This window comes from Gymnoscopelus braueri (assembly GCF_963280865.1).
Source record: "Gymnoscopelus braueri genome assembly, chromosome: 1".
NCBI lineage: Eukaryota > Metazoa > Chordata > Actinopteri > Myctophiformes > Myctophidae > Gymnoscopelus > Gymnoscopelus braueri.
In genome coordinates, this window is record NC_137603.1 from 55,211,075 (window position 1) to 55,229,514 (window position 18,440).

The 18,440-nt window shown below is 43.2% G+C and overlaps 1 protein-coding gene across 1 annotated transcript; it reads left to right on the top strand.

The window, feature by feature from the left end:
* Positions 1–203: 203 nt before the first annotated feature.
* LOC308099020 (uncharacterized protein) lies at positions 204–17,175 on the top strand. The gene is made up of 6 exons (XM_080447544.1): positions 204–323; positions 11,565–11,632; positions 12,032–12,093; positions 12,843–13,112; positions 15,424–15,493; positions 16,934–17,175. The coding sequence occupies exons 3-6, from the start codon at positions 12,047–12,049 to the stop codon at positions 17,036–17,038; spliced, it is 492 nt and encodes a 163-aa protein (XP_080303670.1). The 5' UTR covers positions 204–323; positions 11,565–11,632; positions 12,032–12,046; the 3' UTR covers positions 17,039–17,175.
* The last annotated feature ends 1,265 nt before the right edge of the window (positions 17,176–18,440 follow it).

An 18,440-nucleotide genomic window follows, 5' to 3' on the forward strand; every position in this document is an offset into this window, starting at 1 on the left:
CTGGCTTTGCTGAGAGTTTTACCCCTGTCTCTGTGTGTGTGTGTTGCCTTTGTCTGCGTGCGTGTGTGTGTGTCTTATAGGAAAAACCGGACCGGAACTTCCGTTTTTTAACTTAACGTGAGAGTGGATGGGACTTCCGACTTCCGTACGACAACTTGACGTATGTGTGGATGCACCCAGCGTGAGGATGAAGGAAGGAACCGTGTGTGTGTGTGTGTGTGTGTGTGTGTGTGTGTGTTCGACTACATTGACAACAGCGGCTGCATTAACCTGATCAGCAAGAAACCCACAGCACTGTTCCACCTGCTGGACGAGGAGTGCAAGTACGTTTGTGTGTGTGTTATTTACACTACATTTTAGAAATGATACATCTCAGCTTCGTTGATTCGGTATGTTATGTAGGCCTCCCTCACTTCCCACTGGATGGTTAACGTGAGTAGGAGATCATACTATTAACTTAAGAAATCATAAAGTTTAAGCAAGGGATAATCAATGGGGAGCCGGCCATTATAGAGAAAGGCGACGCCTAGCGGAGGGGTCTTCATCACCCTGAAGGGGTTTCAACTTTATTTCTCAATAATGACCTGCTCCCTATTGATTATCCCGCTTATTACATGGCTATTTAATAAATAAATTCATAAATTGACCCAAAGTTAACAATAACACGAAGGATTTCATCGCTTACAGTAATAAAAGTAGTCCATTCATTTATGCTTTTTAGCTTGGACAGCAGGGGCGCGGCCACTGCGTTGTGATTCAAATCAACAGCCAATGAAGAAAAGGGGGAGGGATCGACATGCAGTGGGTGTTACATCTAAATAGGATCGACGGGAAGCAATTTCCCCTTGAGAAATTGCGGCCGCCATTGTTGTGTACTGCTGTTTGCCTCTCGTCGGACTTTTTAGACGAGTTGCACAGCTCTCAGACCGGTAAGAGGCGTGTCCGCTCAGATTCTGAGCGTAAGCTACATCCCGCCCACAAATACCAGGGCTCTGGCCCAGAAGTTCCTCGCCAGAGCTGGCGAAAACTTCTGGGAACTCAGATTACTACCAAACAGACTTGGCATGGCGGGGTGAGTGGTCTGAGAACCCGCTCTGCACTTTCCATATGCGTGTGGGCAAGATGGCAATGTTTTCATATACAATAATACATAAATAAATACCGTGAGCTCGGAAATATCACGGTATCAATACCGTGGCTATTTATACTGCCGTAATACCGTAATACACGGTATGCCGCTACATGCCTAGTGTTGTCTAACCTTAATGTGTCGTCATGACATCACATGCAAACAAATCAGCATGCCCATATATGGGCATGTACTGATGACATCAGGGATCTCCATATATGGGCATATACTGATGACATCAGGGATCTCCATATATGGGCATATCAGTCGGATCAGCGGTGTGACGTAGGTGTGAGGGCCGCGTAGCAGCCTGAACTCTAGTAATTAAATCACTTAGCTGGGGTCTCACTGGAACCCCGTCAAGGACCCCTTGAGGGTGTTTCCAGGTGTTAAATTATTTGACTGTTTTGGTTTAATGATAATAAAACATAGATAAACGTTGTGTGAACCTGGTGATCTGTAAAGAAATAAACCAAATTAAATCCAAAAGCCTGACCAGCACAACTGTCATTGAACAGGAAGCAATATTTAGATTTTTCATAGTTTGGGATTTATTTGAAATCATCTGAAGTATTTGATGAAATTATTATTTACAATATAATACATAACATGTTTGATACATTTAACACAAGTGCAATATATACATTTGTCAAACATTTGAAAACATTAGGCCGATGGCCGTTGATAACGATTGTCTGTTGGGTACGATGCCCGTTGGGAACGATGTCTGTCCGGGTCTGTAATGTCTTAATGTCCACAGAGGAGCTGCGTCCTCCACTAGACTCTCCTCCTCTTGTTTAATAATGATGATGTCACATCCAGGGAGGATGTTGATTGGTGGCGTGATGATGATGTCACATCCAGGGAGCATGTTGATTGGTGTCATTCACCTCAGAATAGTCCAACCTCCGCTGAACATGTGGGTGGGTCCCAGTGTGCAGTGGCAGGGCCTGGCGGCGTGTCTTCGGGGCGTTTGGCAGCGGGGAGAGCAGCCGTTGGTTCTCGGGGGTCTTCAGAACCATCTCACACGCTTCAGAAAAGTCCAACCGCTGCTTGACGTCTGGCCCAATGAATGGCGAGCGCAGCGTCAGGGCCCAGAGGCGTATCTTTGGGGCGTTTGGCGGCGGGGGGAGCAGCCGCTGGTTCTCGGGGGTCTTCAGAACCATGCTCTTATGCTCCCGACACGCTTCAGAAAATTCCAACCGCTGCTTGACGTCTGGCCCAAAGAGCGGCGAGCACAGCGGCAGACGCTGGAGGTGTATCTTCGGGGCGTTTGGCAGCGGGGGGAGCAGCCGTTGGTTCTCGGGGGTCTTCAGAACCACCTTACACGCTTCCAAAAAGTCCAAGCGGCGCCGAACGTCTGTCCCGTAGAGCCTGCAGAGCGAGCGGAACGGCAGACATTGAAGGCGTCTCTTCTTCGGGGCCTTTGGCGGCGAGGGGAGGATGACTCTGACAACGTTGTTGGGTGGAGTCATGGAGCTCTGCATGCTGCTGGAAACCATCTTTATTATAGTTAGTAATAGTAATAGTGCTAGCTCTCTGAGTATGCTGCTCTCTGTCTTCAACACACTGGCAGCTCTGTCACTCTGAGCAGCCCTTTTATTTCAGAGCTCAACAGGACCTCTGCTGGTCTTTTTTGCGTACACTTTTGTGGACGTTACCATGGCAGCAGTCTGCTGCTGGACCGTTTGTGTATGGTAGAAACCACCTTAGCAATCGCTGTTTTCTCATGGCAACCACTCCTGTTTACCATAGCAACCATGTTTTTACCCCTAGCAACCACCTGTTTACCATAGCAACCATTGTTTTAGACCATAGCAACCACTGTTTTATCATAGCAACCACCTCTTTTACCATAGCAACCATGGTTTTACCATAGCAACCACCTGTTTACCATAGCAACCATTGTTTTAGACCATAGCAACCACTGTTTTATCATAGCAACCACCTCTTTTACCGTAACAACCGCCTGTTAGACCCTAGCAACCATGGTTTTACCATAGCAACCACCTGTTTACCATCGCAACCACTGTTTTAGACCATAGCAACCACTGTTTTATCATAGCAACCACCTCTTTTACCATAGCAACCGCCTGTTATACCCTAGTAACCATGGTTTTACCATAGTAACCACCTGTTTACCATAGCAACCACTGTTTTAGACCATAGCAACCACTGTTGTAGACCATAGCAACCACTGTTTTATCACAGCAACCACCTCTTTTACCATAGCACCCGTCTGTTAGACGGGTGGGTGCTAGTCAATCTTGCCCTTGTACCTTTATGTACCTTTAGACTGGCTGTTACTGGTGGGTTAAAGGAACAGCACGCTTAAAAACAACAGGAGACAACATCACTGACACATTAGAGTTCAAAATCAGCAAACATATTAACAGAAACAATTATTAAAAGCAAACAGTCATATCTGCACCTGTGTGACTTCAAAGCCTAGAGGCCAAACAGAAATGTAATTTTATTCATAATGTCCAGTGTTCAACGACAGAAACACGATGCATTGTAAAGCGCTTTGGAGAAAAGCTTTATAAAAATGCTGTCCATTTTCATATTGTTTTAGTAGTCAGTTAACTCATTGAGTGCCCAAATTATTTCTGGCTATTTCTGGCCAGTACGATTTAGATTTTTTTTTTTCAAAGTAAAAAAAAAGTGCTTAGGAAGCGAGATACAGCCTTTTTCAGTTATAAGTTAAACAAGGAGTGGATGGAGCTGCAAATCTTCAGATAATGATATCTTGGGTTCTGAACTTTTTTTTTTTTTTTTTTTTTTTTTACAATTTTTTTCAAAAACATGTGAAACACGTGATTGGCACGTTGCACCATAGCGTTAAAACACGTGAAACACGTGAATGGCACTCAATGAGTTAAATGTATATGTAGAAGCCATTTCACTGTTTTTGTTTATTATCATTATTGTAGTTGTTATTTTAGCATGTTTAGTTTTATTAGTTGAGTGATTAATTGGTATAGATTTGTGGGCACCAAGGGCACGCCTCTAGGGCATATCAGGAGACAAGTGATTGTGAGACAGGATGCACCTGAGGGACAAATGGTTTTTACCAGCACACACAGCAGCACACAGAACAATGCCATGACAAAGAAATGTTTGTATCATGTTTTGGAGTAAAAAGCAACACAAAAACTACAACTCAAACCTGTGGAAAATGTGTTATTTCGCCTGCGTAGAGCCACCACATAGGTGCATCAGTGGGTTTTGATGAGCAATTGGGAGCCAACAAAATAGCCATTACACAAGTAAAAACCCATGTCCTATGGAAGATTGGACAAAAGGACAAAAGGACTAAAAAAAGGAACGATTGGAAGCGCATCAAAGGAGATCGCTTTACATTGTTACAAGATCAAAGGAGATTGCGGTATGTAACGAGGCACGACTAAAGCTGTACAGGAAAACAGCATTAACTATTGGAGTTATTTATTTTTCGTGTTTGTCACTGCTGCTGGACTTTTATTGGTGACACGTTTTTTGCATTGCTGTCCATTATTATTATTAAAGTTTTGTCACTGTCGGACTTTTATCTGTGACATGCCTGTTGTTTTGCCACTGCCGTTTTTATTTTTGATCTGTCGCTATCTGCACTGTGCCCTGTGAACCGTACATTGCACTGCACTTAAGTTGTGTGGTAAAAAAGGAAGTCAAAATGTCAGACATCATGAAAACAGTGGGCGATGGAGCCATACAACCTGAAAAAAGGAATCCAACATTTACAGAGAGAGGATTGGCTTTGCATATAGAAAAATGTCAGAAAATAAGAAAATTAAAAAGCCAACAGGCTGGCCAGTGCATGGAAAAACTGAAAGTGCTAATGAGTTCTAATGAAAATGTCAAAGAAGTACAATCTGAGATGGAAATTATGAAAGAGTGCTTGGATGAAATGAGTGATAAACATGATGCATTGTTCAGGTTTTCTCTGCCTGAGGAGGAGGTTGCCAAACAAACGAAATGGTTTGAAACAAAAAAGACACTGTATTGTGGTTTTAAAGAAGATGTAAAAAAGTGGCTTTTTGAGGCTGGTCAACCAGCACAAACCCCTGCTAGCCTAAATGTGGCAGACAATGAGGAAATAAGACCTGAGGACAGTATTTCTAATGTCGCAAGCCGGACAAAGTCCCGCAGCAAGTCTCAAACCTCACGTACTTCAACAACAACCTCTGCACTTGTCAAAGCTCAATCTGAGAAGGCAGCTCTGATGGAGCGCGTTGTCGCTTTAAAGAAACAACATGAGCTGGAGGCACAAGAGGAGCAATTGAGGAGACAAGGGGAACAAGTGAAAAGACAAAGGGAACAGCTAGCACTGGACACAGAATTGGCAGCTTTCAATGCTAAAATCAATGTTTTGGAGGACAATGTATCAAGGAGCGGCTCAAGAGCATCAAATGGAATGCAATCTTATTTGGAAAAACATGCTCAAAGTACAAACCAGCTCAATCCCAATGCAGCCGTTTATAATCCTGCAACAGTGAACTATAACATGACAGGAATTGAACCAGTAGCGCCATCTCAGGTTGTTTGGCCAAAAGAAAGGACAAATACACAAATGTCAAATTCACAAAAGGTTGATGCCCAGACTCAAGGAACAATCAATGACACACAACTGTTGCACAGGGTTCCTATGCAAAGACACTCGGCAGAGCCAGTGTCAGGCCAAGTTTCTCAAACACCTGTGTTGTGTGATGGCAAACAGAATGACATTGTCAATATTATGCAAAAACAAAATGAAATAACATCTTTATTAGTTCAACAGAATCGTTCATCTGCTCTTCCAGTGAGACACATTCCTGTGTTTGATGGAGATCCTCTTCAATATTATGCTTTTATGCGAGCATTTGAAAATGGTGTTGAGTTGAAAACTGATAACTTTGGTGATTGTTTGCATTTCCTTGAACAATACACCAGGGATCAACCAAAGGAAATAGTGCACAGCTGTCAACATCTGCCTCCTCAACAGGGATATGAAAGAGCAAAAAAATCTGCTAAAGGAGCACTTTGGAAATGAACAAAAAATCACTGCCGCATATATGGAAAAAGCTTTGAGTTGGGCACCCATTAAAGGTGATGACATTAAGGCATTGCATGCATTTTCCCTCTTTTTACGTGGGTGCTGTTAATGCAACAGAGCAAATCATGCATATGAAAGAATTGGATATGCCATGTAACATGAGGAACATTGTTTTAAAATTGAGAAATGGAGAAGCACTGCCTGTGACCTGCAAGATCGACGGGGTCAAAGGGCAATGTTTAAGGATCTGGTTCAATTCATCGAAAAGCAGGTCAGAATAGCTTCAGATCCATTGTTTGGCAACATACAGGACACCCCACTCGCTTCCTCAAATAGAAGTGCAGCTCCCACTCCCAGTCAGATAAAGGGTCTGAAGGGGCACAAAGGAAGCAGTTTTGCCACAAATGTTGCTGTGGTGGAGAAGAAAGTACACTCCTCCCCTCCCCCTACTTACCAAAGCTGTTTGTATTGCAAAAGGAGCAATCACTTATTGGACAAGTGCTACCAGTTCAAAGGAAAATTACACCGGGAAAAGATCAACTTCGTTAAGGAGAAGAGGATCTGTTTTGGCTGCCTAAAGGAGGGCCACATTAGCAAAAACTGTGAAAATCGATTAATTTGCAATGTGTGTAGCCAAAAGCACCCAGGAATTCTCCATATTGAACATCAGGATAGAGGAAAATCCTCGGAACAAGTGGAGCCATCCAATGAACCAGCAGTAAGCAACGCAGCTGCTGCACCTCAGACATCATGTGGCCATATTGGGGCCGGTTGTGAGGACGATTGTACTTTTGCGATTGTGCCAGTCCAGGTTAAGTCCAAAAAAGGTGATAAAATCATACAAACATATGCTTTCTTGGATCCTGGTAGTTCTGGTACTTTCTGCACAGATGGCCTGGCACAACGATTGAATGTCAGGAAACAAAGAACTAACATTATGTTGAGAACCATGGGGCAGTTAAAGACACTTTCTACCCATATAGTGTCTGGATTGGAGGTGTCTGCCCTTGACATTAATGATTTTGTTGACTTGCCCGATGTTTTCACCCACAGCAGCATGCCGGTATCTGAGGGCAACATTCCCAGGCAAGAGGATATTGACCAATGGCCATATTTGGGTAGTATCAAATTACATCAAATTGACTCTCAAATTGAGCTGCTCATTGGAACGAATGCCCCAAAAGTTATAGAGCCTTGGGAAGTCATAAATAGCCAGGGAAATGGTCCCTATGCGATAAGGACCAAAGTGGGATGGGTTCTCAATGGTCCACTTCGAGGTGACAGTAGGAGCAAGACAGGCTGCTCCACTATTTCCACAAATCGAATCTCTATTGTACACCTGGAGGAAATGATCATTCAACAGTATAATCATGACTTCAGTGAGAAGACCTCAGAAGAACAAACTGAAATGTCAAGAGAGGATGTTAAGTTCATGAACATTGTGAGCAGCTCCTCTGTGTTGAAAAATTGTCATTATTCCTTTGACCTGCCTTTCAGGAATGAAAACCCCATATTGCCAAACAACCGCTGCATAGCAGAGCAGCGTATTGTGAGCTTGAGAAGAAAGTTTGGAAAAAATGAGATGTTTCATGAGGAATACACATCCTTTCTGAGTGATGTAATTGATCAAGGCTATGCTGAGATGGTGCCAGAGGATCAATTGAATCGAAATGATGGTAAAGTGTGGTATATTCCGCATCATGGAGTTTATCACCCTAAGAAAGGAAAACTAAGAGTCGTGTTTGACTGTGGAGCTGTGTACAAGGGGACATCACTCAACTGCCAACTTCTACAAGGTCCAGATCTCACAAATTCCCTCATTGGAGTCCTTATTAGATTTCGGCAGAAACCCATTGCAGTGATGGCTGACATACAGGCCATGTTCCACCAGGTCCAAGTCACAGAAAAGGATATTGACTTTCTTCGCTTTCTGTGGTGGCCTCAAGGTGACATTAAGCGCCCTCTGGTTGAATATCGGATGAAGGTACATCTGTTTGGAGCAGTGTCATCCCCAAGCTGTGCAAATTATGCTCTGAGAAAGACGGCAGATGACAATCAAGCTCTGTTTTCTACAGAAGTAGTCAGTACCATAAACCACAATTTCTATGTAGATGACTGCCTTAAGTCTATGCCTTCTGAGGAGGAGGCAACACAGCTGGTTAAGGATCTAACTGCTATATGCCGCAAAGGAGGCTTTAATCTCTCTAAATGGATAAGCAACAGCCGATCAGTTTTATTATCAATCCCACAAGAGAGCAGAGCAAAGGAAATCAAGGCGCTGGATTTGGATAAGGACAGTCTCCCATTGGAAAGGGCACTTGGATTGCAGTGGTGTGTTGAGACTGACAGGTTCCAGTTTATGACCATCATGAAAGAACAACCACAGACAAGAAGAGGCATCTTATCAGTGGTCAGCTCACTTTATGATCCCTTGGGATTTCTTTCACCCTACACTTTGTCAGCCAAGATGATTCTTCAAGAGCTTTGCAAAAGACAGTGTGCGTGGGATGAAGACATTCCTCAGTTCTTCTCTAAGCAGTGGTCAGAATGGCTAAACGGCCTTGAAAAGGTGGCGGAGTTAAAGGTGGATCGCTGCTTCAAACCCAGAAACTTTGGCAAGCCCAGTAGTGCACAGCTGCACCACTTTTCTGATGCCAGTCAAGATGGCTATGGTACTGTGTCTTATCTGAGGATGGAGAATGATGACAGAAGGGTGCATGTTGCATTTCTCTTGGGTAAAGCCAGAGTTGCACCTTTGAAACAGACCACAATTGTGAGGATGGAGCTTACAGCTGCTGTTCTAGCAGTAAGGGTTGATGGGATGCTGCGAAAAGAGTTGCAGCTGGAGTTGGAAAAATCAATTTTTTGGACGGACAGTACAACAGTACTTAAGTACATCAGCAACGAAACCAAGAGGTTCCATACCTTTGTTGCGAATAGAACAGCAGTCATAAGGGAAGCTACCAGTGTTGAACAGTGGAGGTATATTGGCACAAAGGATAATCCAGCCGATGACGTTACACGTGGGATGAAGGCCACTGACTTTTTGACAAGCAAAAGGTGGATCAATGGACCTGGCTTTCTCTCTGGGCCAGAGGGGGAATGGCATAAGTCTGACTTGGAATTCCATGGAATTGCTGCTGAAGACCCAGAGGTCAAAAGGGACCTGACAGTCAATTTCATTGCTACAAACACAGAGAATCATACCAACTGTTTGATCAACTACTTTTCGACTTGGTCAAAACTGAAGACTGCTGTAGCCTGGTTTCTGAGAATCAAGCAGTGTCTCATGTTGCTGCGACAGACAAGAAAGGAAATCCATGCTGCAGTATGCGTCGATGAAATGGATCTGGAAAAACAAAAGATTGAAGTAACAAAAAGAATGTACAACTTCAAAACCACAATCAAAAGGCACAGTTTGCATCCTGAAGACCATGCCGAGGCAGAAAAGGCAATTATTTGTTTTGTACAAAGTCAAGTTCAAAGAGGAAATTGCCATATTGTCAGCTGGTGCTGTAAGTGTCAAGAAGGACAGTCAGCTGTATAAACTGGATCCAGTATTGGAAAATGGAATCCTGAGAGTTGGTGGTCGCTTGTGTAGATCATCCATGCCAGAAGAAACTAAACACCCTGTTATCTTATCTAAGGATCTTTATGTTTCATCACTCATTCTTCGACACATTCATCAACAGCTGGGACATGGAGGAAGAAATCACATGCTCTGCCATCTGCGGAAAAAATATTGGATCACCAATGCTAATTCTGCAACAAGGAAAATCATTTCAGAATGTGTCATATGCAAACGTCAAAGAGGAAAGATTGGTGAGCAAAAAATGGCTGATTTGCCAAAGGAGAGAGTTTTGCCGGACAAAGCACCCTTTACCAATGTGGGGGTAGACTGCTTTGGTCCCATTGACATAAAAAGAGGAAGAAGTCTTATTAAAAGATATGGAGTGATTTTCACCTGCTTCACTAGCAGGGCTGTGCATCTCGAAGTGGCATACAAGTTCATGTATCAATGCCATAAGAAGATTCATCTGCAGAAGGGGTCAAGTGTCGAGCATAAGATCCGATAATGGTACTAATTTTGTTGGAGCCAATAGAGAACTAAAAGAGTCCCTGGCTGCCTTAAACAATGAAAAAATCCAAGGTGCTCTACTGCAAGATGGAGTGACATGGCATTTCAATACTCCAGCAGCTTCCCATCAGGGAGGCGTGTGGGAACGCCTTATACGCATGGTGAGAAATGTGCTAAATTCTGTTCTACATCAACAGACACTGGATGATGAAGGTTTGCAAACCGTCCTCTGTGAGGTAGAAGCAATCTTGAACAGTCGACCCATCACAACAGCTTCAGATGAGCCAAATGATCTGGAAGCTCTAACACCAAACCACATCCTTCTGTTAAAAGGAAAGCCAGCTTTGCCCCCTGGACTGTTTGATCGAGGAGATCTGTATGCCAGAAGGAGGTGGAAACGGGTTCAATATATTTCTGACCTCTTTTGGAAGCGGTGGGTCTCTGAATATCTTCCTTTGATGCAAGAGAGACAAAAATGGTTAAAGGCAAAAAGATGCCTCACTCCTGGAGACATTGTCCTCGTTGCAGATGCTACTGCTCCCAGAGGCTCATGGATAATGGGCAGAGTTTTGGAGGCTAAACCAGATGCCAAAGGCCTAGTGCGCACTGCACGTCTTCAGACAAAAACCAGTATACTGGAAAGACCTGTTAACAAGCTCTGTTTGCTCTTGGAGGCAACAGACTAGACTGTGAAAGAGAACTTTTATTTTCAACATCTTTCTCTTTCTTTCTTTCTTTTTTGCAGTTCAACAAAGAAGATTCAGTCAAGCGTAAATACTACACACATACTACATACCAATGAAAAATAATTTTCTTGTTTATGGCTTCTTTAGAAATGTATTTTTCTAATTGTGTTCATATTTTGCACAATTAGGGGCCGGAGTGTAGAAGCCATTTCACTGTTTTTGTTTATTATCATTATTGTAGTTGTTATTTTAGCATGTTTAGTTTTATTAGTTGAGTGATTAATTGGTATAGATTTGTGGGCACCAAGGGCACGCCTCTAGGGCATATCAGGAGACAAGTGATTGTGAGACAGGATGCACCTGAGGGACAAATGTTTTTTACCAGCACACACAGCAGCACACAGAACAATGCCATGACAAAGAAATGTTTGTATCATGTTTTGGAGTAAAAAGCAACACAAAAACTACAACTCAAACCTGTGGAAAATGTGTTATTTCGCCTGCGTAGAGCCACCACATAGGTGCATCAGTGGGTTTTGATGAGCAATTGGGAGCCAACAAAATAGCCATTACAGTATAGATGAATGTATATAAATAGTTTCCATATTGTCAGTAAAATGTTGATGTTCTTCCTTTCAGCCTCCACTGACGACCCTGAGGAGGAGATCAGTCCCTACTGTGAAACTGTCTACAGACACACACCTGAGGTGAGACAGCTCTGTGAGGCCAAATACATATCATTTTGGGGGTCCTTGACATGAAAAAATAGATTAGATAGAGAATTTAGAGAACATGTTTAGATATGTATTTGGCCGCAGACCCCCATCTCAAAATATATTGTTCCAGGGACATAAGTAAAAAAAAAAGTAAACCTAAGTAAAAAATGTATCACACATTATTAAAGTAAAATGCGTGATGTCATTAAACTAGCACCCCATCAGTTAAAAAATCACCATTACAACACTGTTCCAACCTTTTCTGGATCAGAGGCCCACTTGAAAATCATAAAGAGCGTTCACTGCATTTCATTTGTTTGACATCAGTTGTTCACAGCAGCAGCTAAACTGTCACCTCTTTTATTTTGTCTGTTTTTGTCTGATTTTCAGGATGACAGGAACAAAATGGAGGGAAGGGAAACACTGGAGGATAAACATGCTGAGGATCATGGGTAAATATACCTGTCATCTGATCTGTTTTAAGACTAAACTTCATAGTCTACATACAACAGGATCAAAGTGGGTGTGGTTTATAGCACCACGCTCTCATTAATGGGGCTAAACATGAAAGAAAGTGAACATTTAATTTAATGATCATCATTTGTTTATAAGTGCCATGATAGAGGGTGTCTTCAAATTGTACACATACTGAAGTATTAAAATATATTTAAACAACAGCAACAACTTTTAAATAAGATAAAATATGAATGATCATAAATGTCTTTTGGTGTAATGATGGAACTAGAGGGGGTCATTAGGTTCATCCTCTGGGTAACATGAAGGTGAACAGCATAGTGATATGTTGTTAGGAACTAAAGTGGTGGAAGGACCAACCGACTGACTGACGCAACCATCCAGAGCCCTGCCTCTAGTGGGGAGAAAAATGATTTACATTTATAGTAATTCTATGTTGAAAGCAATGAGATGAAACATTTTCCACTCTCCTTTTGACTTTCTCAATGACCGACCTCTTAACGGTTTACAAGCAATACAATATACTTTACATTATCATGCTTGTAATTTTAATCCAAGCAGCTTTTGTATTGTTGTCTTATTGACCTTGAATGTATCTTATTTAATGATCTAAATAAGCCTGTTGGCTTCTTCCTCTTCTTGCACAGTAACTTTTCTTCTGATATGTATTGTATGTATTTTATATCACAATGTGCTAATAAAGTAAACTAAGCTAAACATGTCTCAGCTCTCAGAGGTGTTGGTGGGCCAGGAGGTTGTCTCAGGCGCTCCACAGTGGAGCAGGAGGTCAAGAAGGTCATCAGGGCTACAGCACCGTGGGTGGAGGAGGTGACCCCTCGCCTCCTCAACGCTACCTGTCCCTCCCCCACCACCTCCTCCACCCCCCACGGGACCCCGAGGAGGACCTGACCATCTCCCCCTACGCCAGCTACACCTGCAGCTCTGAGCGCGCTGCACCCATCCTCTGTGGATGGCTGGACAAGCTGTCTCCACAGGGGTGAGACACACACACACGCACACTCACACTCACACTCACACTTACACACACACATCTTCTGTGGATTGCTGGACTGGATTGTCTTTAAAGTTACACATTCATACACTTAGACAGTGGTGGCTTATCCAACGGGCTTGAGGTGCTGAAGCACAGGGGAACCAACCTTGGGGGGGGCACCAAACGGCATGAGAAAAGAAAAAATCACACCCAGTGTGAAGTGGGCGGTGTCTTGCTAGCTAATCAAGTTTAGCTGAAATTATTTTGTAACCTTGGCCAGATCTGTGCTTTGTCACAATTCTGTCTTTAACCTTTTCTGATATATCCTTTGATCTGAAAGGGCCAGTTCTAGGAAGACTTTCTATTTTCTTCTCAATATCGGTTTTCCCTTTTCTCATTTCAGCCATAGTGATCTTTGAGTTCTTTTTTACTGTTCTCACAAAATGGACAGCATCTAAGTTAAATATACTAGTGTCACATCAAAGTGGTTTTAGATTAATTTCATCATATGTCTCACTAGCCAATCACAGCATGTGGAATTGGAGCACTATGTCACTGTTGTTATTTAACAGTGGTCATCACGGTGATGGAAGCTCACTTAAAATAATAATGTGTTTTTTTAAAATACCCTTTCCACCCACAATGTGTGATTCACTTAAAACAAAAACATAAATGTGTTTTTTTTAAGTGCATAGTCCTATTTATAGGGCTATGCACATGTGTCATGTTTCCCTGGCCAATCACAGTCCTGAATAGACTGTGATTGGCCAATCACGGTGCAGGGTTAGGGGGGTACACTGGTGGCCAATCACAGCGCAGGATTTGGTGTGCAAATATCCAAATCTCACATATAGGGGCGAAAACGGCGAAGAACGGCGAAATGTAGAAGCAGGGCTGCTAAAGGAGCGCTACAACATTGAAACGCCGGTGAAGCGTCCCCCCCCCCCCGTTGACAAAAAAAAACGGGTCCAAGCACCGGGCACCACGGAGGGTTAGTCCGCCCCTGCACTTAGAGGAATATAGAGTTACTGATTCATAATCATTACACAATAAATACAATTACACATTCTGACACAATTCCTTTCCCTTTGTGTACAAACTAATAAACTCCTCTCCTCTCCTCTCCTCTTCCTCTCCTCTCCTCTCCAGGAGACAGAGAGTGGTTCTGGGTGTGAAGCTTCACCTCCTGCTCTCCTCTCCTCCTTCCTGCCTCTCCTGCCTGTGGAGCCTCTCCTGCCTTGTCTCTCTCTTCTCCTGCTCTGAGCGGTCTGTTCTTCCTTCTTCATCTTTCACTCTTCCTTCCTCTTCCTCCTGTGTTAATGTGTTTACATTCCTCCTCAGTGTTAATGTGTTAGTTAATAAAACATCTACTGATGCACACACTTGGACACCTCATCAGTGTTTCCTGGAGTCACTGGGTGTTTGGGGTCTTGCAACAACAGACACCCTCCGACCGACTGAGGCTGATCAGACCGCGGCCTGTGTCCAAGTGGCATGCTTAGGAATGAGTATCGTTAGGATTTTTACGAGTCCGGTTCCGGTTCCGGCTCTGCTTATCGGTTCCGGTTCCTAACGGTTCCATATTTCGGTTCCAACATCTTAAAAATAATAAAGAGGTCAAATGTTTATTTAATAGGGACGCACCGAATGAAAAATTATTGGCAGAAACCGAATACCGAATGGCTAGATGTTTTTTCTTTTTTTTTTAATAATAATTATATATACATTTTTTTAAATGTTATTTTGTACCATTGCTGTCATTGCTATGCCTATGTTGTAGAGCTACATGATTATGGCAAAACTTATCATAACTATAATGGGTCCATATTGAGATCAGTTATTTAAAACATATTTATTTATTGTGTAGAATTATTTATGTACTATTGTGTAGTAATAAAATACAATATGTCTCAAAACATTAGCATGCTATACAGTTGAATTATTGCAAATTAAATAAATATGAATTCAATTCAGGGTGCGGGAGGAATGCGGCTGGGCTCGGAGAGAGACGCAACTGATGTATACTTCTCCCTACAACGGTGTTTTATCAGATTGTGCGGTTTGTGTAGGACTTCTAAACCCCTTTGTTTGAACGGCCCCCACTGTCTCTTGAGGGTTAGAGTGGGTTACAGTGCTAGGGGTTAGGGTTAGCCTGGCATTAGCCAGACCGACAACGCAGATCACAGTATGTGAGTGAATCCACGCTATCAGTCCGGCCAATGCCAGGCCAGGTTAGGTGAGATGTTAATGTGTTTTTGTTTATATTCCTCCTCTCTCATTCATCTCATCTGTCATGTTTCTGTTTGTACTTCAGGAACTATGTTTTCCAGAAACGCTACGTGAAGTTTGACGGCAAAAACCTCATGTACTTTGGCAGCGAAAAGGTACTGTCGTATTTGAATGTATTACTGACTTTGACCTCTGACCTTGACCCCTGACCAAGTCCCCCCTGATCCTAAACCCAATTTACAATTCAGCAGACGCTCTTATCCTCACCGAATAAAGACGGATCAAATGTTGGTAATTAGAATGCAAGCATTCACATTTGGTGCAAAGTCAAAGCAACTAGGATACCAGGTGAACATCAAACCTAGCATGTTTCTAAACAACACCCTGTGAAATAACATTCTTAGCATTTGTGGTCAAATAAACTATATCATAAATATATGTTTGTCTATCTAAATAATGTAAACAAGTAACCAACTTATTATATCTGCATAGTCACTCGATCCTGTAGGTTTACACTCTATAACATATGAAGGATCAGACCCTTCCTCCCCCAGGAGTCAGCCCAGCTCCTTATCCAGACATCAGTCATATCAAAACTTGACTACTGTATTCTCTCCCTACTGGCCTCCCGGCATGTGCACTGAAGCCTCTTCAAATGATCCAGAATGCTGCAGCACGCTTGGTCTTCAACCAGCCAAAGTTTTCACATGTCTCCCCCCTTCTCCTCTCCCTCCATTGGCTCCCAGTTACTGCCCACACAGAGTACAAAACACTGATGTTGGCCTACAAGACAACTAAACACTTGACACCCCCATATCTTCAAAGCCTGATCCAACCCTACAACCCCTCCCACTCTCTCAGATTAGCTAGCACAGGGAAGCTGTCTGAACCTTCACTAAAACATCCGGGACAACGCTCCACGCGTCCAAAACTCTTCTCCCTTCTGGCTCCCAAACTGTGGAATAAACTCCCCATTGCAGTTAGAACTGCAGACTCACTCTCAATATTCCGCCGTAGTCTGAAGACTCACCTCTTCAGACTGCACCTTAACCTGTAGCACTTGACCTAGCCTTGACGACCATGCAGGCTTATGCAAAGTTTAAAATGTAATTTAGATAGCATGCATGCCAGATCAGTAGAGGGGGTCATTAGGTTCATCCTCTGGGTAACATGAAGGTGAACAGCATAGTGATATGTTGTTAGGAACTAAAGTGGTGGAAGGACCAACCGACTGACTGACGCAACCATCCAGAGCCCTGCCTCTAGTGGGGAGAAAAATGATTTACATTTATAGTAATTCTATGTTGAAAGCAATGAGATGAAACATTTTCCACTCTCCTTTTGACTTTCTCAATGACCGACCTCTTAACGGTTTACAAGCAATACAATATACTTTACATTATCATGCTTGTAATTTTAATCCAAGCAGCTTTTGTATTGTTGTCTTATTGACCTTGAATGTATCTTATTTAATGATCTAAATAAGCCTGTTGGCTTCTTCCTCTTCTTGCACAGTAACTTTTCTTCTGATATGTATTGTATGTATTTTATATCACAATGTGCTAATAAAGTAAACTAAGCTAAACATGTCTCAGCTCTCAGAGGCGTTGGTGGGCCAGGAGGTTGTCTCAGGCGCTCCACAGTGGAGCAGGAGGTCAAGAAGGTCATCAGGGCTACAGCACCGTGGGTGGAGGAGGTGACCCCTCGCCTCCTCAACGCTACCTGTCCCTCCCCCACCACCTCCTCCACCCCCCACGGGACCCCGAGGAGGACCTGACCATCTCCCCCTACGCCAGCTACACCTGCAGCTCTGAGCGCGCTGCACCCATCCTCTGTGGATGGCTGGACAAGCTGTCTCCACAGGGGTGAGACACACACACACGCACACTCACACTCACACTCACACTTACACACACACATCTTCTGTGGATTGCTGGACTGGATTGTCTTTAAAGTTACACATTCATACACTTAGACAGTGGTGGCTTATCCAACGGGCTTGAGGTGCTGAAGCACAGGGGAACCAACCTTGGGGGGGGCACCAAACGGCATGAGAAAAGAAAAAATCACACCCAGTGTGAAGTGGGCGGTGTCTTGCTAGCTAATCAAGTTTAGCTGAAATTATTTTGTAACCTTGGCCAGATCTGTGCTTTGTCACAATTCTGTCTTTAACCTTTTCTGATATATCCTTTGATCTGAAAGGGCCAGTTCTAGGAAGACTTTCTATTTTCTTCTCAATATCGGTTTTCCCTTTTCTCATTTCAGCCATAGTGATCTTTGAGTTCTTTTTTACTGTTCTCACAAAATGGACAGCATCTAAGTTAAATATACTAGTGTCACATCAAAGTGGTTTTAGATTAATTTCATCATATGTCTCACTAGCCAATCACAGCATGTGGAATTGGAGCACTATGTCACTGTTGTTATTTAACAGTGGTCATCACGGTGATGGAAGCTCACTTAAAATAATAATGTGTTTTTTTAAAATACCCTTTCCACCCACAATGTGTGATTCACTTAAAACAAAAACATAAATGTGTTTTTTTTTAAGTGCATAGTCCTATTTATAGGGCTATGCACATGTGTCATGTTTCCCTGGCCAATCACAGTCCTGAATAGACTGTGATTGGCCAATCACGGTGCAGGGTTAGGGGGGTACACTGGTGGCCAATCACAGCGCAGGATTTGGTGTGCAAATATCCAAATCTCACATATAGGGGCGAAAACGGCGAAGAACGGCGAAATGTAGAAGCAGGGCTGCTAAAGGAGCGCTACAACATTGAAACGCCGGTGAAGCGCCCCCCCCCCCCCCGTTGACAAAACGCTCCCGGAGGGCACCGAACCGGGTCCAAGCACCGGGCACCACGGAGGGTTAGTCCGCCCCTGCACTTAGAGGAATATAGAGTTACTGATTCATAATCATTACACAATAAATACAATTACACATTCTGACACAATTCCTTTCCCTTTGTGTACAAACTAATAAACTCCTCTCCTCTCCTCTTCCTCTCCTCTCCTCTCCAGGAGACAGAGAGTGGTTCTGGGTGTGAAGCTTCACCTCCTGCTCTCCTCTCCTCCTTCCTGCCTCTCCTGCCTGTGGAG

What these genes read in the sequence shown, in the direction of transcription:
- LOC308099020 (XM_080447544.1), top strand. Translation starts at nt 12,047, where the DNA reads ATGGAGGGAAGGGAAACACTGGAGGATAAACATGCTGAGGATCATGG. An exon ending in GACAAGCTGTCTCCACAGGG is followed by an intron (nt 13,113 to 15,423) that starts GTGAGACACACA and finishes TTTGTACTTCAG; the next exon opens with GAACTATGTTTTCCAGAAAC. An exon ending in TGTACTTTGGCAGCGAAAAG is followed by an intron (nt 15,494 to 16,933) that starts GTACTGTCGTAT and finishes AACATGTCTCAG; the next exon opens with CTCTCAGAGGCGTTGGTGGG.